The sequence below is a fragment of the Venustampulla echinocandica genome, assembly GCF_003357145.1.
Source record: "Venustampulla echinocandica strain BP 5553 chromosome Unknown scaffold_0, whole genome shotgun sequence".
Lineage (NCBI taxonomy): Eukaryota > Fungi > Ascomycota > Leotiomycetes > Helotiales > Pleuroascaceae > Venustampulla > Venustampulla echinocandica.
In genome coordinates, this window is record NW_022474205.1 from 4,484,849 (window position 1) to 4,511,386 (window position 26,538).

The 26,538-nt window shown below is 48.3% G+C and overlaps 7 protein-coding genes across 7 annotated transcripts; 4 read left to right on the top strand and 3 right to left on the bottom strand.

The window, feature by feature from the left end:
* Positions 1-5,837: 5,837 nt before the first annotated feature.
* Positions 5,838-8,595, bottom strand: BP5553_01397 (GTPase activation, GAP; the record flags this gene model as incomplete). The annotated part of the gene is made up of 4 exons (XM_032010020.1): positions 5,838-6,790; positions 6,839-8,264; positions 8,314-8,495; positions 8,547-8,595. The coding sequence occupies 4 exons, from the start codon at positions 8,593-8,595 to the stop codon at positions 5,838-5,840; spliced, it is 2,610 nt and encodes an 869-aa protein (XP_031874074.1).
* Positions 8,596-9,118: 523 nt separating this feature from the next.
* Positions 9,119-10,772, top strand: BP5553_01398 (Dipeptidase; the record flags this gene model as incomplete). The annotated part of the gene is made up of 3 exons (XM_032010021.1): positions 9,119-9,428; positions 9,482-9,694; positions 9,847-10,772. The coding sequence occupies 3 exons, from the start codon at positions 9,119-9,121 to the stop codon at positions 10,770-10,772; spliced, it is 1,449 nt and encodes a 482-aa protein (XP_031874075.1).
* A 727-nt stretch (positions 10,773-11,499) lies between these two features.
* Positions 11,500-16,406, top strand: BP5553_01399 (uncharacterized protein; the record flags this gene model as incomplete). Its single annotated transcript, XM_032010022.1, has 5 exons — positions 11,500-11,601; positions 11,642-13,965; positions 14,118-14,246; positions 14,420-15,198; positions 15,259-16,406. 5 exons carry the CDS (start codon positions 11,500-11,502, stop codon positions 16,404-16,406), a joined length of 4,482 nt encoding a protein of 1,493 aa, XP_031874076.1.
* A 623-nt stretch (positions 16,407-17,029) lies between these two features.
* BP5553_01400 (Uncharacterized protein) lies at positions 17,030-18,315 on the bottom strand (the record flags this gene model as incomplete). The annotated part of the gene is made up of 4 exons (XM_032010023.1): positions 17,030-17,149; positions 17,261-17,379; positions 17,445-18,192; positions 18,244-18,315. 4 exons carry the CDS (start codon positions 18,313-18,315, stop codon positions 17,030-17,032), a joined length of 1,059 nt encoding a protein of 352 aa, XP_031874077.1.
* A 2,807-nt stretch (positions 18,316-21,122) lies between these two features.
* Positions 21,123-22,733, top strand: BP5553_01401 (Cysteine proteinase; the record flags this gene model as incomplete). The annotated part of the gene is made up of 1 exon (XM_032010024.1): positions 21,123-22,733. One exon carries the CDS (start codon positions 21,123-21,125, stop codon positions 22,731-22,733), a length of 1,611 nt encoding a protein of 536 aa, XP_031874078.1.
* A 195-nt stretch (positions 22,734-22,928) lies between these two features.
* Positions 22,929-24,707, bottom strand: BP5553_01402 (Uncharacterized protein; the record flags this gene model as incomplete). The annotated part of the gene is made up of 1 exon (XM_032010025.1): positions 22,929-24,707. The coding sequence occupies one exon, from the start codon at positions 24,705-24,707 to the stop codon at positions 22,929-22,931; it is 1,779 nt and encodes a 592-aa protein (XP_031874079.1).
* A 410-nt stretch (positions 24,708-25,117) lies between these two features.
* On the top strand, positions 25,118-25,729 carry BP5553_01403 (Proteasome subunit beta type; the record flags this gene model as incomplete). Its single annotated transcript, XM_032010026.1, has 2 exons — positions 25,118-25,214; positions 25,278-25,729. 2 exons carry the CDS (start codon positions 25,118-25,120, stop codon positions 25,727-25,729), a joined length of 549 nt encoding a protein of 182 aa, XP_031874080.1.
* Positions 25,730-26,538: the final 809 nt, after the last annotated feature.

The window sequence follows — 26,538 nt, forward strand, 5'->3', positions numbered from 1 at the left end:
ACCTCTATTTCCTCCGTAGTCCTTGATAACTCACAGTGTATGAAGTTATCTTGAATTGTGTTTGTAGGTAAGGGTTTCCAATACCACAATTTCGTACTAGAATCTAGATGTTGTTAACTTCTTGTTGATTATTAGATCTAGAACCAATTATTTCCGATATTACTCTTCTGAACTACCAGAAATAAGGTGATTCTGGTAACTATAATTGACACGACACAGGATATATCAAGCAGGGCGAGTTTGAAGACAGTATCTACCTACTCTTTGTCGTAGAGGCGAGCTACGAGATTGATCTTACGGGAAAGTTATTAGTGTCCAAGCCCTTAAAGCTATCAGTCAGCATTCTATAAACGAGCAATATAACTACCAAGCGCAATAAGATGGCATTAATTCATATCCATTCGTGCTACTCCAAGTCTATGACAGGATGCAGATAGCAGTAAACGCCTTGATCGCACTTTTGTCAATGTCGTAGCCCTCACGGCCCCAACCATCCCTTCAATCTGCCCCAACCATTTGTGCAGCTCGGCGAGTGGCCGAGCACCAATTTATGGTCATCTTCTGTGCTATTCTCCCTGCTGTCGTAGCCGTGGGTACCGCGGGGGTTCGAAACTTTGGGAGGAAACTGTACTGGGAGGAAGCGAAGCGATGGAGGTACCAATGGGCAGTTATGGTATCATTCTGGAACGACCTGCCGGATTGTGGTATTCTACCTCTTGTAGTACGAGTGCTCGAGTATACCTCTTCTATGTACACCTATTAGCTGATACTTCCTCACACTGTTGCTCCAGATCGTCTCATGGGTTTGGCCGACCAACCTATGCGAATACTTACTGGCTCTGTTGAGCCCTCTGGCGTGGTTGACAACCCGGCCATCTCGCTGTTATTGTTGTTGTCAGGGTAACCTCAGTAATAAATGCAGAGCGTGGAAGACAGTAGCAAGTAGACGGCAGAGGACAGGGAATAAAGAAATCGTTGAGAAGAAAGTCATACAATGCCAGAAACATGTTTCTCGAGGTCTTCTTCTCCCCAACTCAAGGGACCCTGTACCCAATTCCATGTTCTGCTTCGTGCCGCTGATAATGTTTGTCTTAGGACAGAAGAGGGAAGTCATGCCGCTCCAGGAAATAAAAGCTGTTTACCATAAAACACTGAGCAGTATCTCAACCACGGAAAACCATTCGCGATCGGAGTTGTCATACCGGTAGTTGTCTTAAGTATCCCGAGTGCTTATTGATAATGCCTTCAAATGATTGAGGAATGATAGAGGAGATTTATTCGCAGAAGTATCGCTGGTTCATCTGAAGAGGAAGGTAGATAAATCATGGAAATTCCACCAATTCACGGCGTACACTGGGAAGGGACGACGAGGGCTCCTCGGGTTCATAATTTCAACCGGGGCATTTTTGGCTGTGGAAGTTGCGCGTTCTGGAAGAGAAAGGGTTGGAAATGAAAAGTGATTGCATTCAACTATGTACAGTACAAGACTCCAAAATCCGGCCTCCCAAGAACCAATGCCCCCCCCCCCCCCCCCCCCCCCCCCCCCCCCCCCTTCACCTCCACTGTATCCGATCGATGGTTGAGTGTGTTTGGGCTCGACGGCCGGTGAAGATGCGAGACCTAAAAAGCATCAAAGAAAAAGTGTCAGCCGTTGTTGAAAACGACTGAGCAAGATACCACCCAGACAGCAGCTCCCGTACCCGCAACGCACCGGTGCATCGGAAGAGCAATGGCCTCACGCAGCTCCAAGTACCCCAAGGTAGATTCCTAAGCAATGCTGTCTCGAGCCGAAGCTCACTAAACTCGACAAACCGCACCTCAAGGATGTAAGGGCTCCCCGGTGGTTCTTCGACACCAGGTCCAACAGCACCAGCCACAAGTGACCAGTGACGACAGGGCTACCCCAGGTCTACCCATTGAGAGTTGGACCCACCCATTCACCAACCTGAGAGACTACACACCCCAGAGTAGGGGGGATTGCGGCTTGGACATTGGTAGTCTCTGCTGACAGGAAGGGAGTGTGGGTATGCGTGTCGTTGACCACGCACGAGGAGTTTGGCAGGGTTTGGAAGGAAGAACGAGTGTGGAATGTATCTTACCTGTCTGTTGAGAGAAGCGTTCGCAAGCGTTGAAGAATGATGAATGATAAAGTGATGGATTGATGGATTGAGGCAGTGGTGGGATGGGAATGGATCGTTGACGTGTGGTGTGCAGGATGGATGGAGAAAGATGAAGAGAAGAGAAGAGGGTGGGTGGTCGCAGTATTTATATGCCTCGAGGTCGCTTTTCGGTAGCGAAGTGATTGCGAGTAGCGCGGTGATTGCGAGAGACTAGCTCAGCCTTGCGAGAGTTTGCTGGTGTTTGTAGTGCTGCTTTTTCCCTATTGGCCAGAGAGACTGAGAGCTTGTGAATCATAAAATATTACCCAAACGGGAAGCGGTGTGAAGCCATTCAAACCGGAAAGCAAACACTTTGGTACCGAGGGAAAACAGGCGAGCGGGGCGGTGCGAAGCCTCGCGCTGAGACTCATCATCCGTAATAAGACATCAACATGATATCCCCGCCCTACTCGTATACACATTATATTCAGACTGGATAAGGACAAAGGCAGAATTTCAGTGCAAAGTCCAGCCCCAAGGGCCAAGATCTTCAAAGTGTTCTGGCAGTATCACTCGACCTAGGTAAGTGGATGTGGGCGTGTACAAGAAAAATAACCATAAATCTTCTGCTTTCGTAGGACAACTAAAACATAATATGAGGTTGTTGCGGATACAGTAGGAGAGTGATATCTTTTGAATAATTCGAGACCATCTCTCCTTGGAGCAACTAAGACCCTGAGACACTGTGCATAAAACATAGTCCCTGTAACTAAGGCTTTTTGAATACAATGTAAATTGGAGCACTCTATCCGGGTGACGCATGTATGTAGGACATGGCCCTATAGTATCGGTAGATACGTCCTTGGGAATATTCTACTTATTGAGGTGAAAGTCTTGCGGGCCCTCATCATCCTACTTCCAGCTCTCTGGCTCATATAATAAGCAAGTCTTCGCCGAATCTTCATTATAAACTAATGCACTTGGAAATCGACTGCTTGTCGTTGAAGTGAAAATAAGAATTAATATGATACTGTGGGGAATGCGTGGCACGTCCCGATGTTGTCGATCTGATCGCGCCCTTCGTTTAATATGCCAAATTGGTGAATGTGGATGCGATGGCGTACAGAAACTCGCTTGCTGCTTTGAGCAATTTCAGACGACATGCGTTTACGGTGAACATCACACTGTGTAAGACTTCCTCCTGGCATTCCTTTGACTAATTCTTTTAATTCCGTCGAAGCAGTCTTCCGTTACCTATATATCTATGTTGGGTTGAAAATTCACTTTCGAGGTCAAATGGGCACTTCTGGAGCTGTTCCTACCTGCAACGTTTAGTCGCCTTTAGTCACCGTTTTCACCCTAACTATGGGTATTGTTTGCAACCAAGAATAGTTATACAGATACGGCCATAAATGAAATGATGAGGTTGGTATTTCCAGCAGTGACTTGAAATCACATCTTCCAAATGGTTGTATTTGCCCGTTTATTCAACCTGCACACAATCAGGTTAGTTGAGTAAGCATGAGCGCCAAAGAAGAATTCATTACAACTGTCCCAGAATGATTGAAGACTTATTATCCACCAGATTGGTAAAATAATTTCACACTCTCTCTCTCATAATATGGATGCATCCAAATTGCCACATATAATCTTCGGCCTTATCCAGCAGCTTCAATACGAGCTTGATTCCTCCACTGGAAAGTAGTGCCTGGAGCCTCGGCCATGTGCTTCCCTTCTGGGTGTTTGAAAGATAGGATATTGCGCCTAAGAATAAACAACATCGCAAGTCCACATTATATTACAGTCCCTCCATGCTAGCATTGAACTCTGTTTAGCACATGTCGGATATTACTGTTCTTTTCAAACCAACCAGCGTGCTGTTGCATAGCACCGCCATCCAAATGACATAGAATTTCGTCAGTGGTTACGATGCCAATTATACATACAACCTGGATTTATTCGTCTCTTCTTTCCTCGAGAATCTGAAAATGCCGTAGTAGGAATGGGATACGGGCATAGAATTTTGTTGGTGATTTCCGTTGCCTATCTTAGCCACAGCCTCCACTCATCCGCACCTTCCTTAGCTAAGAACTTCACAGCATTGTGGAGGGAAAGAGCCATGCGGCCTCTGGAACCCCATATCTCAGGTCTCGAGTTCCTAATTGTTTCAAATAATTCAAGAGATTGTCGCTACAAGACAGCATCGTTTGCTGCTGATATCGGGCACCTGTATCATTACCACACCGATTCGCCTAATGGCAGATCACTCCACAAAGTGTAAACATCAACACGCGTATATCTGCCACACGTCGCCCCCTTTTGATTCCTTTCACTTTCCTCTTTAGCAGCCCCAATCATCGGTATGTCAACCATACCACTCCGACGTATTCGATTGAGTTCTGACGGTTACTTAGCAGTACACAATCCGCCCAGTTGGCCTTGAAGTAAGATATCCATTCCTACTAGTGGCGCACATATCAGCTGCTAATTGGAGTTTTGATCGCAGTAACAACAATAACAACAAGAACAACAACAATACCATTACCACCTCAATAATAGTGGAAGATCGGGAAGAATATGTCGACAACACCGCCGGCATCCCCTCCGCTGTAAGCAACTTTGTTAACACAATCAGAAAATCACATTTTCCCCTACGGAGTTTGGATAGATACTTCAATCTATAAAGCTTTATCAGCAGCTGGTCAAGGAATACCAACTAACGGGTGCACATAGAAGGAGATATCGAACACGATGCTCGTATTCGGGGAGTGGGAGGACCTCGGGTCCCCTTGTCAGCAGATTGTAACTATAACTGTTCACGGGTGCCTTGTATTTACTAACCGCATTAATTTTATTAGGTGGAGAGACGGGAGCATAGGCTCTATGCCTCAGTAAGACCCTTCCTTTAATATTCTTAACTTGTTTTCTGGTTGTTTAATTATATTGCAAGAATGTCTCAAAAGTTATGAGAGATTATTGCTGTATAAAAATCTCTATTGTTTAGAGACATTATTGATTCTTTGTTCCCCTCTGTTGATTTCCGTTGTATAAATGTCTCAAATGGTTTGAGAGATTGTAGTGGTCGCTAACATTTTAATATATAGCAAAATTATAGAAGGAGGAGTTTCCTCCGAACTTTGCCGATCCGCCCGCGCCCCCACCGGCAGGAGACGCTTCTGGGCTTCTGGCCCATTTTTACTTTGTTCTGCGGCGTAAGTTAGGAATCCTTCTTTACCTGAGTCTCTTATCCCCTCGGCTACATGGATTAGATGCCTGGTTTTTAAACACGAATACTACTTGTGACATTCACTAATCGGATATAAAGCTCTGTGTAGGTTTCGGGATGGGCTTTTTAGCCAAGGAGTTCGGTCCATTTGGACGTTTTGGGTGATCGAAAAACCCCGGGGGTAGGGTCGGGGGGAAGTGGGGTGCCCTTTTTGTTTTGTTTTATTTTTATTCTTTTTTGATTGAGGTGTTTGTTTGCGTTGTCGGCGGGGCCGGTTCCCCAAAAGGAACGGTTATAGATGGAATGTGCTTTTTTTCTTTTCGTTTTCCTTTTTTTATAGGGTAGAATGAAAATTCGTTCCCCGCCGTTTGCAAGCTTATGTGATGTTCAAGGGGTATCAACCATTGCTTCATATTCGACATTAAAATCTCATCGGCTATCATACATACTTACACGTCTCAATTCAATATCCACTTCTCCATATGACTACCGCCACCCAGCTCCAAATCAGCTCAATCATCCATAGGCCTGTCTGTCAAAGTAACACCATGACCAAATTTATCCCCAACACCATCATCATGCCCAACTATACTGCCAACGCTGTCCCTCTTTCCCTGTTCGTGGCTCTGGCTCATCCTTGCCAATCCGGGATTTCTGCGAGCAGGAAACCGGGAGGCAGCAGCAGGTCCTTGTCTCCCTAGGCTATTCCGTTTCTCCACGCCAATCTCGCCCATACCGTCATCCATTCCTGGGATGTACGTTGCGCTGGTCTGGGCTTCTACGGATCCATTCGTAACTGACCCATTTGGTGGCTCGGTGGCTTTAACAGCAGCATCGCTTGGGACTTCTAGGCTTTGTCTTGCAGTGGGCTGCGGCCCAGCGCTTCTCGAAGCTGTGGGAGATGTTTGTATAGGGAACCGGGTCTCTGGTCCTCCAGAGCTGCGATCCCTACGATGGCCACGTGGGGACGGAGCTGGACTTGGGTTTCTGCTGCGTGATCCACCTCCTGCAGCTATGATCGCACGAGCACGCGCTTCCATATTGGCTTTTCGGTTGCTCTCGTCAGTACTAATGGCTCGCGGCCGCGTATCGACGCTAATTGTGTGCGACAGTGAGGAAGCACGCTTAAGTTCACTGAAGATGGCAACTTTGTGAGTGAAGAGATCACGGATGAGCCGGTAAGAATATTTCTCTTCCATGGTCATAGAGGTCTCTACTTTCGGCCGGAGGATGCATGGTGCCAGTGTTGTAGCTAATGCAGCAACGTAAGTTTCATCAGCTGATGTCAACTCGATGAGTCTGGTGAAATGTGTCATAAGTGCATCAAGCGTCGCGATGTTGGCAAGGCGTAGCTGGCTGAGGGTATTTTGTAGAACAGAGATTCGGGTAGAATCCGAACTCTCGGATGCAGGTGTCGAGTAGATTGTTTTCATAATTTCGTAGACATGTGACGAAACCAAGGAATCTACGTAGCGGTTAGCAATAGCTCATAGCGAGTCTGGTTCAAGCATACCTGGAAGTTCTAATAAGTATAATTTGAGCACGCTGGCAATAATAGGAACCTCAAAAGGCTCTAGAGATTCAATACTAAAAGGCTTTCCAGTATTGAGCAATTCTCGTAGTCTGTGCGTTTGAGCAAGAGGCACATCAACCAGCCAAACACTTCGCCGAGCCTCGTCACCTTCAAGGTCTGGATATCGGTTGTCCAAGAACGTAAGTATGGTGGTGATAATAGACGGCACGCGCTTCCTGTCACTTCGGGCCCTTGCCTCTAGATCAACACCAAAGGTCTGTTCGTCCGCAGAGTTGTAGTAGTTCTCGTAGACAGTGACCTTGGGAGCAAAGCCACCGGTGCGGTAATTTTCGAGTAGGTATCGCAGATCTCCAAGTGGTTGAACGGTTTCTTGGTAGAGCATCATGTTATCCACGGTAGATTGCAAGCTTGGGATGACGTTGCTTATGGTGCCCGAAAAGTCTAGAATGATTGTCTTCATGGCCTTCAGCCTGTCGAGCTCACAACGCTCCAGGTATGTAAAGTGTTCGATTATGGCCTCTTCCAGTTGGCAACGGTAGAGGTCCAGCTTTCGGACTCCAGCCTTGTACCGCTCATCCGCCTCTGCTGCCTCTCTCCGAAGTCGGTCGCCCGGTGTCTCGTTTGGATGCGAGGTGTTGAGAGGGTTCCACCCCGCCAAATATTCAGTTACAGTGCCCACCGGAGAATCTAGATTGTCGGTATTGGATGTTATCGAGAAAGTGCGGCTTAGTGGCAGTTTCTTTTCAAGCACACCAGACCATTGAAACGCTTTCGGCTTCCATTGGTAAAACAGCTTGGAGCTGTTAGCGAAAACGTTTCCGACATTTCCAATTAGTCGAAGGAATCCGTGAGTAATAAGATCTTGTCCAAGTCGTTCGGAATGGCTAACGCTGGTCGTACCCATATATTTCTGGAAGTATTCAACGATATCTGCCCCAGCTGTTGTGTTCATGTATGTGCCTAGAATGGGAACTTTTGTCTCGCCGAGCTGTACTGTCTGCAAGATGTGCGCCAGGATCTTCCTAACCTGTTCTGGCTGGTAGATCTCGTCGCCAATATCAAGAGGTTCTTCCTCTTCCTCTTCCTTCTCAGACACCTTGATCTCTGGTATGGCCGGCTTTGGGCTGGTTTCGGGATCTTGGAATGCTAACTTATTCTCCTCCTCGATGTCTTCGACTAGTCGACATTTGTTAAAATAATGGCTTCGCAGTTTCTTAACCGACTCCGCTTGCTTGTCGTGAAGCTTTATTCGTGCCATAAGATCATCCTGTGAATTCTGAATTCGAGATTCATGTGCATCGCACCATCTGCTGAACGGGGCGACAACGAGGTCTCTGATGCTTTGGGCAATCTTGCGATGGTTTTTTGCTGCTTCTTCCATTTCTGTCCGCACTCCATCATAAGCCTGTAAAACTGTAAGCCCCTATTCACAAATAAGCAATACTAATTCGAACCTTTCGAACACTTGCTCCATCGTCGCGGGAGAATCCGCCAGTTATCCTATCCGTTGCAGGGCCAATGTCGCCCAAACGCATGCCATATACATCCTCTGCCTCCGCGCGTAGTCGTGCGATGGTGAGGATCTGCTGGTTCTCCGCGACACCTTGCTGGAGCTTGCCAAAGAGTACGCCGAGGCCTGGGGGTATCCATTAGTGACCAGAGCCGGGTTCGTCCTAAGCTAACTTACCTCCTGCGTAGTCGCCAGAAGTCCAAAAGGAATCTGCGAACCCAGGCATGACTGCGACCGAGCAATGGCTCTTGTAGGGGTGATGTTACTGAAAGCTGGAAGAGCTACGAGCTCGGGACTTTAAAACGCGTCCTCTGCGAGGGCACTATCGTGTATTCGCGAATGAATGGCTGGAAAGAGTGACAGTTGGCAGGTTCAGGAGCTCCAGTTCAGCTGGGATCCCTATCGCTTCTTCTCCGTCAAAATTAAATGAAATCCAGGTCTCGAACTTGAAAATGGCGGATGGGAACCAAGTGCGTAAATGCCACCAACGGAGGTCGGGGAATAGAAGAGAACGGCGAACGAAGGATGGATGAAGGATGAGGTTTTGGTGCTGCTTCGTATTCTGAGTTGGAGACTCCGTGCTGGACGGACGACGCCAAGGAGGAATCTTGAAGGTTCCAGGGTTCCTGACAGCACTGCACACGAGGCTTCCCTAGAATGGACTAGCGTCATATCGGCTCTGATTACGTGACGCCCCTGCACCCCTTCACGGCATCGCCGAAACACTTGATATACACTCCTCATTCATGATGTCTTACTGCCACTACACTGAGGGGGATGCACTGTTGCCGACGAGCAATCGTGCACCAGAAATACCAGCGTCTCAGCCACCAAGCCTGAAGGAGGCATATGAGCCCGAACTCCAGTCGTTTAGAAAGTTAAAGCCTCCGAGAAACTTTATATGGACTGTGATTGGATTATGCGTCATAGTCTCTACAACTGTGTTTATTACCTCTCAAGATTTCTATTCCGAATTTTTTAAGCATTTGAAACCTCTTCCTTCCCCCCGAACTATTGAAGAGCGTGTTAATAAGATATTGACCGAGACACCCCTTATTGGTATGTTATCTATTGCCCTCTAGATTACGAGGCCGTCTCTGATATCAATGTAGATGGGCACAATGATCTTGCCATTTTTATAAGATATTACTATGACAACCACATCTATGATGATAAATTCACCAAGCCCTTCGAGGAGGGTGGAATGCCCCTTCATGTCGACCTACCTCGTCTTAAGGAAGGCAAAAACGGAGGCGCATTTTGGAGCGCATTTGTCCCGTGTCCCGCAGATGGTTCGGATTTCTCTAATGAGAATTATGCTGATTGTATGTTCCGCTTGTTTGATCTATATCAGATGGTATCTTGGTGACCGTGCATTTGAATTTACACAAGGCCAAGATAACTTCATCGTCCCTCTCCTCTTTCCTTATCATCATCTGTAGGTCCTTGTTAGCCCTCATGTACTCACTCTCAACAGCGGTTGCCTTCACCCTCACCCAAATTGATCTACTCGCTCGCCTCCAAGCCGCTTATCCAGCCCACTTCTCCCCACCACTGAATAGCAGCACTGCTCTCTCCGCCTTCAAATCCGGCCAGTTAATTTCTCCTCTTGCCATCGAAGGTCTACATCAAATAGGAAATTCCATCGCCAACCTCCGCCTCTACTACTCCCTAGGCGTCCGTTATGCAACTCTCACCCACAACTGCCATAACATCTATGCCGACGCCGCTCTAACTGAAATCTCTCGCGGTGGGGTGGAAGTATCAAAACCCAAATGGGGTGGTGTTTCTCCTGCAGGCAAAGAGCTAGTCCATGAAATGAACCGCCTTGGCATGATCATCGACCTTGCGCATGTAAGCCAGGACACAATGCGCGACGTTCTAGGCGGCTCCTCAGACTGGGACGGAAGTGCTGCGCCTCCTATATATAGTCATTCCTCCGCCTACGCACTGTGTCCCCATCCAAGAAATGTCCCGGACGATATTCTCCAGCTAGTCAAGAAGAAGAATAGCATTGTGATGGTGAACTTCGCCCCAGATTTCATATCTTGCGTTGCAAATCCATCTAACCCTTCCGGCCTGCCGGATTTCTACCCAACAAACTCAACATTACAGCAGGTGGTGAGACATATCATGCATATTGGGGAGTTAATCGGGTATGATCATGTTGGTATTGGCAGCGACTTTGATGGCATTGGAAGCACACCAACGGGGTTAGATGATGTAAGCAAATACCCCGACTTGGTCGCAGAGCTGCTGCGGGGGGGAGTGAGCAATGAGGATGCGGCAAAGGTGGTGGGCGGAAATATCTTGAGGGTTTGGAGGGACGTGGATAAGGTTGCTGCTAGTATGCAGAAGAATGGCGAGAAGCCACTGGAGGACAAGCTTCCTAAACCCAAATGAAGCCAGCAGTATCATATTCTATACCATATTTAGTTTCCGGAGACTTTTCATCCCGTGGATTACATTACTCCCATTGTTGTCTACTCCAAGTTCAAGTTTGGGAATGCTGTCTCGATCCACGAGAAGGGTCGCTTGACAACCACAAGCCAGTTATAAGAATCAAATCTTGCTATGCCATATGAAAGGATAGAGTTAAAGGTTCGGCGGGGTTGATGCAGTGACCTAGTTATCGAAAATACCCACGATGCTAAACGGACCTCACTGAGTCCTGTCCAAAGCCACCACTTAACACGCAAACCCTGCCATTTTGGATTGAGAAAAACACGGATAAAGGGCTAGATCTTCGAATGATAAAAGCGCAAACTGCTATCGGACAAGTGGAAATATTGAGACAGGTATGCTGAACAGTCAACGCTTTTGTGCACAAGTTAACCTTGTCGTTGGATTTATCTTGGTGAAGGAACGCCCAAAACTGGGACTCACCCCCTGAGTGCAGCAGGTTGCCATGCCCGGAAGGCCCCAAAGACCCCCCGGAGTGGCACTGAGTGCGCTAAACGGTCGGGTAGGCAACGTTAAATCACAGAGCAACAGGTAGAGTATGATCCGAGTTATATTGGACCATATCGCCAACTTCGTACTTAAGTTAACCCCGACTCGGTGATTGTATATCCCAATGCAAACCGCCCACTATTCCATTCCACTGGCACAGCATCTTCCACGCCTGAACATGGCTGAAGAAGCAATTTCAGCCAACCATTCCGACTCAGCCAGACGCACAGCAGCCACTAGCGCCGCTCCAGAACAACGTCTTACAATGTCCGACAAACGAGTTATTTTACTATTCTCACTAGACTTAACCATTAAGGCAGGTTTACGACAAACCAATCGTTATTGCAGTTTCTATAAATGCAATGAGCTATCCTACCGAGAAAATCGAGCGAGACAACGAGATATATACCTCGAAAGATCTATGTGATATCTGTTCAACGATCGAGATTGAAGCGCTGTTTGAAAAGGAGCTTGAATGGTCCGAGAACATCGAATTAGGATCCTTAGACCAAGTATATTCCAAACAGTCACAATGTCCATTCTGCCATCTACTCATCACTGCGATTGACAGCGTGCGACGCTCAACGAACAAAAAGTCAACAGCTGAGACGACCGACCGCGAAAACCTAGACTGCTCCTTGAGTAACAGGATTGCCAGCATCTCTGAAGCTTCCAAGGATAGGTTTGTAAATCGCTTTGGTACTGATTCCCTAATGCGTGGTTTATGGCATTTTCGCATCTCTATCTCGGTGTATGGGTGGGCACAGGACGGCAAGGGGAATAGATTCGAAGATGAGACATTTGCGGAGCTGCAGCAAGTCCAGCCGCCTACTCGACAAGTAGGGCTCTTTGACCCGCTCCCGATTTTTAGCAAGCGGTCTTCAGCTGGGCTTTCAAAGAAGCTCTGTTTCTCCCTTGTGAGAAAGTGGCTCTCGTGGTGTGAACTGAACCATGGAGCGCAATGCGCCCCTGGGCATGAACAGTTGCACATTTCAACACTAAGAGTCATTGATGTTATCAAAAATTGTGTGGTTGATGTCTCTACCGGGTCAAGATACATTACACTCTCATACGTCTGGGGCTCGACACCAATGCTGCGCTTGACCACTGCCAACCGAAAAGAGCTATATCAAGAAGGATCACTAGACCTCAGCACACGACAAATCCCTCAAACCATCCACGACGCCATACTTATAGCCCGAGAGTTAGGCGAGAGATACTTGTGGGTAGATGCAATATGCATCATCCAGGACGACCCACAGGACAGCGAACGATATATTTCAAAGATGGATCATATATATAGCGGCTCCTCGTTGACTCTCGTAGCGGCATCTGGTACTGATGCAAATGCAGGCCTTCCCGGAGTTCGGTCGGGAACCCGGGACATGGAAAATTTCCAGGATATCCTCAAGGTCGACCTCCCTGGTGGGCCACAAGAGCTTGCGGTAGCTAGAGGATTGTTGCTCCCCTTACTCGCCTTCTCGAGGTGGGATACTCGCGGATGGACATACCAAGAACGAGCATTCTCCCATAGGCTCCTCTACTTTACAAGTGAGCAGGTCTATTTCCAATGTCGAAGAAACACCTGGTGTGAGGATACGGTTCTTGAAGTTGATGATCCGCAACTGGAGTATGATGACTTGCCGTTGTACCGATTCGGAATCCCTAGGGAGAAAGAACGTGTGTTCCTCGATTCTTTCGACTCCTCGGATATGGAGATCTCCCTTTTCGAGTTGTATACTAAGGTCGTAGAAGGGTTTAGTCGGCGAGATCTAACCTATGAAGGCGATGTGCTGAAGGCATTTGGAGGACTTGCACGAGAGGTGTATCGAATGGATGGTGAAAGCGGTTGGTTAAATCCTGATCCACATACCCCATACTTCCACTTTGGAATCCCCTCGCCATGGTTTCATCGCGCACTTCTCTGGTCCCCGGCGCAGTCCTCAGGGAGGAACTCTCGGAGGATCCGGTCTCAGACACCTCTCTCCGTTAAGGACTTTCGAAGGAGGGTCGTAGCCCCTGACGATTTGCAAATGCCTAGCTGGTCATGGGCTGGATGGGTTGGCCCTATTGACTATCGATATGTCCTGCACGGGTATCATGAGCGTGACGTTGTATCCCACGTTTCCTACTATATCCCATCTCCAAATAGCGCTCAAAATACGGACCGGAGTATTGACGGAGGCTTACAGCAAATACAACCCACTTCTCCAACAGAGCCCAGAGCGAGATGGTGTCAGAATGACAGGCCGGTTGAGGTATCAGCTGCCTCCAATATGACATCTCCCTCAACATCCCCACCCCCACATCTGTTATTTTTCTATACAAGCCGAGCATTTCTCTCCGTGGTGCCTGATAACGACAGGAGGAGCGATTCTTTAGATATCGTATGGTGTGACCACTTTATCGGTCAACGCTACTCCCACGTCACGAATCGAATCCTCCTCCCTTCAGACTGGCTGACAAGCCCATTTCGTCCGTCGGATGGAAAATACGAATTTATTGCTCTATCAAACAATCGCCACGGTTACATGCATGTCATGTTGATCAGCCATATTGGAGCTGAGCCAGATGCCATTGCCGAACGTGTCAGTGTCGGTGATATCTCTCAGAATGACTGGGACGCAGCGGAGCCTGACTGGGTGTTGGTTAGGCTAGGTTAGCAATTTTAGCAGGCTGGGGGGATATTTGGGCTACAAAAGGTTGAACATCTAGAGCTCTAGTATATTTCATAATCGTACATGGATTTTCGGAGTAAATCAAGTAATATACAGGACACAATAAATATATATCAAGAAGTTCACCACAAGGAAGCGGGTACTTCGTGCTGTTACCCCTAACCCCACAACCCCCTAAGTTCGCCATTACTAACAAATGTGCGAGTACGAGTACGAAGGGCATACCGCGGTTTAACAGGGATTATCTGTACGTACATTGCAGGGTTCAATAATCCAGGAAGTTCAAGCCCTCATTTCTCTCTTCGGCGTGAATTCAAGATTCAAGACAACGGCATCGTGTCGCGGATGGCGCCTCATGTCTCGATCGCACCTAGTATAGCTCCTCTTAGGTGACAAGATCGATACATAACTCATGCTGAGTCCACTGCAGTTCCACCGGCTATGGCCGTTTGTGGCCGGCCTCACCATACTGCTGTTTCTCTCCTTCACCCTTTTCGGACGCGACTTCTCTCAGACAGTAGTGATTCCATGGCGGCGACCCGTCGACCACACTATTGATGCCGTCCCAGGTGCAGATACCAACGATAATAATGTCTATGACGATATTTCATATCAGGACCATGCCAACACTGTGACAGACCCGCCTTTACCGCCTGAAGAAACCATCCCTCTTCCCTCCACAGCCGAAGACAGCCACCCCATCGTCGAACTCCTTCACCATGCGGATGATGATTACCGTGCCCTCCTTAAGAAAGAGACGTACGACCTCGCTAGCGCAGCACAGCGCTACCGTGAGAAACGGGGACGGCATCCGCCTCCTGGGTTTGACAGATGGTGGCAATATGCGCGGGATAACCACGCCATGATTGTGGAGGATTTCTGGGACCCGATATACGACGATGTGAATCCGATGTGGGCGCTTGATCCGCTCGATATGCAGAAAGATGTGCTGGCTCAGAGAGCCATATTTCAAATCAGGGGTGGAAATGTGACATTTGACGACGGCCATTTCTGGATGCCCACTTGGAGGGATATGATCCAATCAGTGGCAGCCCATCTGCCAGATATGGATATAGCTATGAATACTATGGATGAATCCCGCCTGCTGATTCCCTGGGAGAAGATGAAGGAGTACGTGGAGGCAGAGCATAAAGGGAGGAAACTCCCGCCGCCTGACCAGGTGAACCAGACATATAGTGGTAAGATTGTGAGGTTCTGTTTCTTCAGGTGAACATCTAGCTGATTGTGATAATGTGTAGGATTCCCAAAGACAGAAAAGAATCCGGAATTCCCTTGGGATAAGTCACATCCCGTATGGCCGCGAATCATTCAGCCATGTTCACCAAATAGCACTGTGAGAACGGTCGAAACGCATGCCAACTTATCCGAACCTCCCAAACTAGACATCGAGCACATGAAGCCCCATCTGTATAGAGGCTATGTCTCCAATTACAGTCTATCCACATCGGTTTGCCATCAACCCGATCTGCGCGACTTGCACGGTTTCTTCATCGAAGCCATCAGTGTGTCCACATCACCAAAACTCTTTCCAATGTTCGGCAGCAGCAAGCTGGGGGTGAACTCGGAAATTCTTCTCCCAGCCGTAATGTACTACAAATTCGACGAGGAGTATGCCTCGCAGGCGCCTCCTGTACCCTGGGAAAGGAAGAAGGACGCCATGGTGTGGCGCGGTCTGGCTTCTGGAGGTCGCAGTAAAGCCGATAATTGGAAGGGCTTCCATCGACACCGGTTGATCTCCATGTTGAATGGCACACAAGCTCTGAAAATGCATAACTCCTCTTCTTTCATCGACATTGAAAGTTTGCCGCTGGATGAGTGGAACCTTAAAGCTTGGAACTCGTCTATTGAAGAACGCCATGTTGACATAGGAAACTGGCTCAGCAACTTCACCTCCGAGGTCGGCTTCACCAACCTGAAGTGCTTCCCCGACGAACCCGAGGGGCTTTGTTCGTACACCAACTACCTCCTGTCTCCCCTCAAACCGATCATGATGGGCGATCAGCACAATTTTAAATACTTGCCCGATGTGGATGGGAACTCCTTCTCGGGTCGCTACCGGGATTTCCTCATTAGTGGCAGCCTGCCTATCAAGGCGACGATGTTCCGCGAGTGGCATGATAGCCGCTTAATAGCATGGAAACATTTCGTGCCCTTTGACAATCGTTTCTTGGATCTGTATGGCATCATGGAGTTCTTCCTAGGATATCCCGTCGGCACCGGGAGAGATCATTTGGCGCACAAAATTGCGGAGGAGGGTCGCGATTGGGCGAAGAAGGTGCTAAGGCAGGAGGATATGAGAATCTATACCTATAGACTATTACTAGAGTATGCCAGGGTAATGGATGGGAATAGAGACAACTTGGGCTGGGTTGGTGACCTGGGTTAGGACTATGAATGTGGTGTATTAGAGATTTGGATTTCGGCCTGGCGTTGGGGGGGGGGGCTTTGTTACCACGGCATAGCATGTAAATGGATGAGGGGCAAAAATACCGGCATAATCATGTACGATCAGGTTTTACGGCTGCTGAGGTTTGCTGCGTCTTCGAGCTTCTATGCATGCTCGGTATGTTATGCTTATATTTAGAAATACCCTTCCGCATCCACCCATAGCCACAATAGAACAGTATCAAAACAATTCATTATTAGCGCAGTATGACTTTCCAACTTATCAATAAGAGGCCATCGAGGAGGGCTGTATAATTCGCCGCCTTAGCTGAGTCCTAGATGTAAGATATTACGACTTGGAAAAGTAATAGGAGAAAGTAGGTAGATCAAGCGAGGGTTACTTATCAGGCCTTGGATTGGAGGACATAGTAGAAGGAGGACGAGACTACTTGTGTGTATGTGATCATTTGATTCTGTGGTGTATTTCTGTTCGTGTTCATATCTCATAGGTATCATTGCAACATGATTTACTCATGCTTCATATGCTCCTTTTGTAGGCACATATCACTGGTTCCACCGTCATCATTCCTAGCATTGGATTGTGCAGAGCTCAATTCTCAATACTCAATATCCCTTTAACAATGGTATATGGAATAGCTTGACTCTGCTTAGAGCACTTGTGTGACTCTCTGTCACTAAACCGTGACCATTTGCTTTGTCAGTGGCAATTCTATATCCAGAATACTAGCGGAATTTAGCAAATATATCTATACCTCCAAGCAAAGTTACTCACAATTTAGAGTACTTATTTCCATATAAGTAGTAAGTTCTCCTTCATTTACTCCAGCGGCTGACCTGCGAACCCCAGAAAGGGTTGGGCTGGAACGAGGCACGAACATCGGAGCTTTGCTTTTGGTCTCTATCTACGAGAGGAAGCTGATCATCTGCAACTGGAGATGGAACCTTCATTTCTCCTATATCGGACCAGCATATTAGCTAATAGATCCGCAGACGAATGAGTAGAGCAGGGAGCACTTACCGCGACTTATCTCGACCGCAGAGACCAGTGGCAGCAGAAGTAGTAGAAGGGGGAGGAGCTGTCCAAAACTCCATTCCTTCTCGCCTGTATCCCGGAGGGGAACGGAAGGAGATCCAAATGCCTGAGACAGTAGAACGACTCGAACAGCCGCCCCAGCACCGATCCCGACAATTACAAGCAGGCCAACGATTTGAATTAGTTTCAACCACTTGCGTTCCTTGACATGCAGGTACCACACACCAAGCACAAACAATATGCACTGCCCAGCCATGACTGCGATTGTTCCAGCGATAGAAATAGCAGCGTTCGACGGGGCGTCCTTGGATGGAACTTGCCAGACACACGCAATTGGCAGGGTCGCTGGGAAACTCCTCATTACAGCCATGAGGACGAAAACACCCGAGATGCAGGAGAGGACGAGATTCACGAACATGAAGAACTGACGCAGCCACCGCAATACCCAGTCGCGCTTAAAATCATTGACCAGGGCCAACAGCGTGCCAATATGGGTAGCCGTCGAGAGCAACGACAGCATCCAGATGATGAAGAAGTGGTAGGGAACCATGGAGTGCATCTTTGCAAGCCCAACGCTTTGGATACCGATTCCGGTGAGGATTTGCTGATCGCTGAAGGAGAGGAGCAGCTTCCGGATTACTTTTGCTTCGGATTGCCAGTGGACTTCGCGTAGGATGATGATCCCACTCAATAATAGGGACAGGCCGGCTGTAATGATGAAGGAGAGGAGGACCTGGAAGCTCTTTAGCTATCATCATTCTTGCGGAGGATAGATGGATCATACTCCTGCGCCTGCAACGCCCGCGTCGGTGCTAGTCTCACTGGGAGCCAGTGTGCAATTAAGAGGACCTGCCATGTTCATTCGATACAAGAGAAAAGAAGGGAATCAATTGCGAGAAGCCTGGTCAAAAGGGACAATGAAGGAGGAAGGAGGAAGAAAGAAAGGAAGCACGGCTAAAATCATCTCGAGAAGATACCCTACCTATACATTCATATTCACCATTCTTTGCATTAGTTTATCGTCGTCAAATAAGATGGGTTGTGGCAGAGCACTATGCGCTCCCAGGATAAGAGACGAGGTTACCAGGGGGTTGTGGTCGTTACGCGCCGAACTTATTCGCTGGGTTTTTATGTTCTGAAACAAGCCTGTTTCTCGTGATTGAATCTTGGCCTGTTCTATTCGTCGTCACTCGCTGTGTCGACTTCTTGTCTCGAATTTCGCGCTTATTTTGTCCTGGGCCGATTCTTTATCCTTCTTTATGCCTCAGCTTTGCGAAGTCTTTTGTTCTAATACCACAAGCACCACTGCCTCATCTCCGGTGCATCATGGAATCAATATCTAGTAGGCGAAACAGCAACCCCAGAAAACAAGATGGATTTGATAGTAAGCGTGATAGAATTATTACCTACATTACCTACCTACCTAGGTAGGTAATGTAGGTATGCACGAGCGAAAGAGCAAGAACCCTTCCAATACTCGTAATTAGTACAATTTTATGGCCCTACGAGCCAAAGGGTCTGCAACACCGCCATCGCCACTTTTCAAACTCCAGTTCCAAATCAAGCTTAATACCAAATCAAACCCGAAAGCTCTGCGAACAATAGCGACGAGAATGTAACATCACTTTCGCAAGGTGTAGGTGGCCGAAGGAGAAGTCTGTTAATAAACTCGAGGACGAGCGGGGCACCTTTGACATACACTGGCTCTCGTGCAAACGATGCGTTCGTCACAAGGGTTCCATCTGTAATGCGCGTTCCACTCGAGGTATCATAATCCCCATTATCAAGAAGAGTCCCACGCCGGAAGACGACGCATTCTTTAATCATTTCTGGCTGAGGTCTGCGGGACTGTTCCGATCGCAACTCCCAGAGTTCAATCCGCAGTGTCCGGTCAGTATCTTTTATAGATACTATCACAACGTAGGCAGCCGCGCCGTGACTGGCTTGCAGCCACCAGCGTGCATCCAGGCGGAGGCTCTCAAATGACGAAGGATACCCAACCTCGATAATTAACGTTGGGAAGTCATTCGTGTTCGGTCGGGTACAGAACGGTTTAAAGCAATATCCGGCTCCTTTGAGGATATTTGGGGCGCGGAGCTGCTGTATGTAGCTCCCCCACAACATACAAATTCTCGTGGCTGTACTCCCTGACTTCTAAGCTGTATAGCTATCACTTGCCAGAAAAACTAGCACGGTATATGATGTGCTTGGGTTGGTATGATTTTGACAATCAAAATTTGGTCGTTCTCATATATTGTAGCCCGGCAGCTCTTAAGGGGTGGAGACCAATTATTAGCGTTTTCGATCCGGAATAATCGAAATGCGAGATATTGATATCGAGTACCGCCCTGTTCTAAGCTTTCGGTGTGCCCTTTTATAAGATAATCGAGGCCATTGGTGCTGCTGTACGTATACCGATTTTCTTCCGGAATCTTCTCTAGCTCAACGTTATACACTTGAGGTTCCGGCGAGGAGTTCCAGAGGGGGAGCCCGGCAGGTACTGACTCGGAGCCCTCGGCCATTATTGTGAAACCAACAATGGGTTTGGAGGTTGGAAGCGATGTCGTGGCGGGTTATAAGAGTTGGAAATATGGTGTTTCGGATTGGTAAAAAATTCTGAGATGCCGCACCTCGAGTTCCCGATGCCTGGTGAAAGTCGAACAAAACAGATTTTCAGAAAACCTTGGTGCTGTTGCAACTTAGACAGGTATATATATATATATATTACTACGGAATTCGTACAGAAGATAGACTTGAGGTGCGACATGAGGTGGGACAGCAAGGCAGGCGCGGCCAGCCTACCAGGTGTGCCCGTCGTATGAGACCCGACTGGGCTAGTGGAACGGAGAGGCCCGGAGGACTGGAGGACTAGAGGACTAGAGGACTAGAAGCTCTTTATCTATCATGATTCTTTGGGGAGCATGGAAAAGTCATACTGCAGAAACAAAGTGGCAGGAGAGAAATTCATAATTTGACGATATCGGGTGCGATGAGATTGAGCCCCTGCTGGAGGGAAAATCAATACTTCCTATATGGCAAAGGGGATGCTTACATGAAGTCCGTTGCGCCCGTTATGAGGATTTTCAAGGCTGCCACGGTATTGAGATGGGTCATATAGCCTATATAGGTTTGGAAGCAAGGTAGGACGATAGGAACGTTGCCCTATGGAAATGGAAATAGTTGGACTGGAATTTAGAGAATGATGCTCTCCAATATTTGACACTGAGTAGTCGCAACAATCTGGTGGCCACAAGCACCCACCCTCCATTATACACGCCAGATAAGACAAAAAAGAAATGGCATCGGGACAGTTACTCAACTTCGATTACTAAGGCCACGAAAGATCACTAGCAATGGGCCCATCGATGCATGAAAATGCAACATTACCCGGCGTGCAAAAGAAGGAAAATAAAGTGATAAGGAAAATGGAATGCGGAAGTAATGAATAAAAAGGGGGAGAGATCCTGGATGCATGATGTTGCACCAGGCGCAAAAAAAAAGACCTCCTGACTAAACTCCCTTGCCCCATGCACCAGCAAGGCCAACTCCAACGCCAACGCAAGGCTGCAAGCGAGGCGGCTGGAGGAGAACCAAAACATCGAAGCTCGAAAAATCATACAGCAACCACAACTGTTTTCTTGTCGCCACCAACCTTCAACCAAAATGAGTGAGACTGCAACTCCCAATGGAACATCGCGAAAACGAAAGGATATCGATATTTCAGATGAAGGATTTGAGCCTGCGGTGAAACGCCTGAGGATTCACGAAACAACCGCGACTCCGAGCGATCGGGGAGTTGAAGAGGTGGATGGGGAGGAGGAGGAGGAAGTCAATGCCCCAGTAGCCATACGGCAAGAAGCTCCTCCCGAGGGGTTTGACGACCTATATCTCGATACGGTTAATCGGAATGTCCTCGATTTTGATTTCGAAAAGCTCTGTTCTGTTACCCTTTCGAATATCAATGTCTATGCCTGCCTAGTCTGCGGGAAATACTATCAAGGCCGAGGCCCAAAGTCGCACGCATATTTCCACGCGCTCGAGGTCGGGCATCATGTATACATCAATATGCAGACGCAGAAGGTGTACGTTCTACCGGAAGGCTACGAGGTGAAGAACAAGAGCTTAGATGATATCAAGTTCGTCTCTGATCCGAGGTACACAAAAGAGCAGGTCATGGCCCTGGACCGCGAGGCAAAGGTAGCCTGGACCCTTGGAGGGAAGGAATATGCGCCCGGCTTTGTAGGAATGAACAATATTAAGGACAACGACTACTTCAATGTCGTAGTGCAGGCCCTATCACACGTCCCGCCTCTGCGGAATTACTTCCTACTCGAAGACTTCTCAACCAAACCCGAACTGGTCAAACGACTCTCGATCCTCATCCGCAAGATTTGGAACCCCCGAGCCTTCAAATCGCACGTTTCACCGCACGAACTCCTCCAAGAGATCTCTCTTAAATCGAACAAGAAGTTCACCCTAACCGCACAATCCGACCCAGTAGAGTTTTTGTCCTGGTTCCTCAACAATATCCATCTCGCGCTTGGGGGTAGCAAGACCAAGCCAGGAAGCAGCATGGCCCAGCAATGTTTCCAAGGAAAACTAAAGGTTGAAAGCCAGGCCATTACGGCCAAAGCCGACGCAGGCGATCGGTTGCGTTTCGAGGAAGCAGCAGAGGTCAAAATAGACGTCAATCGCTTTCTCCTACTAACGCTCGATCTTCCCTCCGCACCCCTCTTCCAAGATGAACTAGAACGGAATATTATCCCGCAAGTGCCGCTCACCTCAATTCTTTCCAAATATGATGGATTAAAGGCGCAAGAACATCTTAACCAGCGGAAACGCTATCGTCTGCTACACCCTCTGCCACCATACCTTCTCTTCCACGTCAAGCGCTTCTCTAAGAATAAATTTGTCGAAGAGCGCAACCCCACAATCGTCACATTCGACGCTCGGAATTTGGATATGAGTCCCTATGTGGAGCCCAACCCGGCGTTCCATCAGCCTGGGGAGCCAATATGGTATGACCTGGTTGCGAACATTGTGCATGAGGCCGTAAGGGGACGGGAGGATAGTGTCGAGGGCGAAACAGAGAAGCGGACATGGAAGGTGCAGATGAGGGATCGGGGTCGAGACGAGTGGGTGCAGATCCAAGATTTGTTTGTGGAGAAGACACAGAAGGAATTGCTATACCTTGGGGAGACCTACTTGCAGGTTTGGGAGAAGAGGAGGGATGGCAAGGGGAAAGGCAAGGGTAAGGCGCAAAATGGACGGTAGGGATGACGCAACGAAAGTGTTTTCAATATCAGCTCAGGCGGAGATGTAGTTGTATTTTTTATAGTATAGAGCTCAGACGAAGCTCGTCCTGAGTGGCATTGCCCTTATGGACATAATGATACCAGTTCCATGCTGTAGATGACTACCAGTGAACCTAACCTATACGCCTATGCAAGTCATTCAATACCCATTCAATCAATCTTCCTCTGCATGCTCATCTGAGCCACCAACCCCGTTCGTCTTTGGCTTCTGCTCCACTCGTGGTATCTCGAAAACAACAGCCCCGTTCCTCCCTGTGGCCCTTCTCCATCGCCCCATTCGGTGCTCTTTGCCCAGAGCGACTACTACGCACACACCATCTTTACCTCTATCGCCCCTCTCGAAGACAGCGATGTCATTGATGTAACCCTTGGTCGCAGAGTGACCTTCTTCTCGCGATTGAAGACCACCGCTGCCATTAATAAGCCTCGTTGCACCATTGGTGACAGAACGCGAAGTAGACCCAACAGGGCCCAAAGCCTCTAGTTTCTTCTTATCATCGCTGAGCCTCCATGCTCTCAGCTGGCCATCCCAACTCCCACTCAAGATAACATCCGAGTAAGGAATTGTAGCCAGAGCTGTGATCCATCGCGGTTGGGCAGCTGGAACGATGTCTGGGCTCGGATGTGCTTCTGCAGAGGCTTCCTCCGGCGTAAGAGGAGGGTCAACCCCATGAGCCAAGGGTAACGTAAAGATCGGTTTCTTCTTGTGGATGACCCACAGACAGATCGATCCATTGTCGCCACCTGTAACGAAAGTCTCCTCGTCAATCATGGCTACTTTATCCATGCTTCCTTCTAGAACTCTTGGCCCTGATCCCTGTCTTGATTTCTTCTCTCCTCCGCCGCCGCGGAATACCAATTGTGTCTCCTCGACAACCTTCCATAATCTAGCCGTTCGGTCTCTTGCACCAACGCTGATGCAGCGTTCTTGGGCGAGTGCTGCAATATCCACCACCTCGTCCTGATGTCCGAACAAAGTCTCAATATATGCCAGCTCGTCTAAACTCCACACTTTGATGGTTCTGTCTTTTGAGCTAGAGTAAAGTTGGTTTGTGCCTCTCCGGAAAGCAAGTCCCGTAACAGCATCTCGATGATGGGTGAAAACTCGTAAGGGTTTCAATGTTTCCGCTTCCCACACTATTATCCTGCGATCCCTTCCTCCAGTAACCACAAACTTCCCATCTTGCGATGCTGCGACAGCCAGGATAGCGTCAACATGTCCCTCATAGGAATTGTCCTTGGCTTTCCTCTTATCGCCGCGCACGAATGCAACCTGCGTGGGTTTCCGTCGAGGTGGGGGAGGCGGTTTCTTCGATTTCTTTTTCTGTGGGAATTGGTTTGCGGGCAATTCTTGCAGCCTCCACTTAACCAGACATAAATCCTTGGAGACAGTATATGCATGCGGCGGGCATGCAGCAACACTGGTAATCGAATCGCTGTCATTTCGGAACAGGCTATGTGAAGCATCCTCGAAAGATAACGCCTCCGCTAGTTTCCGGTACATGCGTCCTTTCGACTCGGCGGCATCTTCTTGCAATCGCTCGGCAATCAGGTCTCGGTCTATTTCCTCGGCGTCAAATCCGATTTCATCGACCTCGTCTCGGATATTTTCCAGATACCGCTCAGCGAGCCGCAGCCGTCTCTCAGCAGCTGTTTCTTCCTCCCCTTCTCCTACTTCTGAGCCGGAAGTACTTTCATTATCGTCTTCGTCGTCGATAGCCCCTCGACGCTCATCATAGCTTTCCTCGCCGCTATCGCTTCCAGATATGGATTCGTCTCTTTCCGGTTTTCGGGGAGCTCGAGTTTGTTTGGGTTCTCGGCCATTACTTTTAGTTTTTGTAGACGTAGAAGCAAATCGCTTTTTAGGGGGTTCTGTGGTTTCCGGTCGCTTTCTCTTTTTCACTGATGAGGGAATCGTAAAGAAGGAAGACATGGCGGCGTGGCTGTTTGGATGTCAAACAACGATGATAAAATGCTCCGCAGGCCTGAAGTTTCTCACAAAAATAATTCTGCCTCGCACTTGAGAATCTTTGCAGGGGTCCCGCACCGCACCACGTGACCAAGCCTTCTCGCCGACAGGGATTGTTTCTACGAGAGGCAGCACAGCTCCACGCGTGTTGCACAGTTGACGCTGGAAGCTCCAAAGCTTCGAAGCCTTCATCACCGCCCGACTCAATCTAACACCTCAACCGCAACCAACCGCAAATATGTGAGTATTAGTATGGGGTTGTAGCAGCAGCAGCATTTACACAGTCGCAGTGCTAACGTATTCATCTAATTAGGGAGGTACTGCTTGGTATAACCGGGAAGGACTTCACCCTCATAGCTGCGTCGAAAGCCGCTATGAGAGGAGCAACAGTTCTTAAAGCCTCAGACGACAAGACGAGACAGTTAAACAACCATACCTTGATGGCATTCTCGGGAGAATCTGGAGATACAGGTACTTGACAAGATCTTGTCTTTTTGACGCGCGAAGCGCCTGTTGACCTTACTCTTCTTCCAGTGCAATTCGCAGAATACATTCAAGCAAATGCGCAACTCTACTCCATGCGCAACGGCATCGAACTCTCTCCCTCTGCAGTCGCACACTTCGTCCGAGGCGAACTTGCCTCCTCCCTCCGCTCCCGTAAACCATACAACGTCAATCTGCTCCTCGGCGGCGTTGATCCCATCACCCTCAAGCCCTCGTTATACTGGCTCGACTACCTGGCGTCGTTGGCCCCCCTTCCATATGCTGCACACGGTTATGCACAATACTACTGCTTGTCCATTCTCGATAAGCATCATCATCCGGATATTGATTACGAGCAGGGAATCAAAATCTTAAGGATGTGTACGGATGAGTTGAAGAGGAGATTACCGATTGATTTCAAGGGCATGCTGGTCAAGGTTATTACGAAGGATGGGATCAAGGAAATAGAATACTTGGATGATGAGAAGGTGGCTTGTCCCTGAGGAGTGTACTCTGTTTTGGTCTTGTGGTGTCGTGGTTTGATCAAGGATGGCATGGGTGTATTATAGCAGGGCATCAAGAATGGCGATTACGGGTTTCCTGGCTCATGAATGTTTCATCGTTCTGGATTCGCTCCTGGTTATGTGACGCTACCTTCTACTGATAACTATTTTGAGTGTGTGGCAACTGGGGGATTTCCGCAGTTATCCCACCTCAAGAGCCCTGCCAATGTGCTTACAATAAAGGCGTATTTGAACTAAGAGCTACTTTCAACCCGGGTCCTCGTGCCTTGGTCCATCCTTTTTCTACAAGAGTGATTATCCGCCATCCAGGTGGAATCAGGATATGGAGTGCGTTGGCATCACGTGTATAAAAGATACTTACTACTATGTACTTTGAACGAGTTTTCAGTTTCGTAGGCGGCCCGGCCCATGACTATCTTGGGCTGCTCTTACTGGGCCCTGGAAAGTCATATTTTCGCTGTGTTACGACGTGGCTGTATTAATTGCCACCTCCACGAATGGTATTATGTACCTAGGTACCTATGTACCTTGACTGTTCTCGTGCCTTCGCACCGCTATTACTTCGTGCACTGCTCTACGAGAGCGTTACATTATCACCACGTAGACATGCAAAGACAAAACACCCCGTCAGCTCTTTTCCCCCCACGTGTAACCTATTTGTGGCGGTGAGAGCGGCCAACATAATTCTTCTTTTTGCTCAGCCCGATTCGCGATTCGCCCCCTTGTCCCAAAACTGATATCACTAGCGCGAGGTCACAAGCGAGGCGAAAAGGGTTTTTTGAACTGCA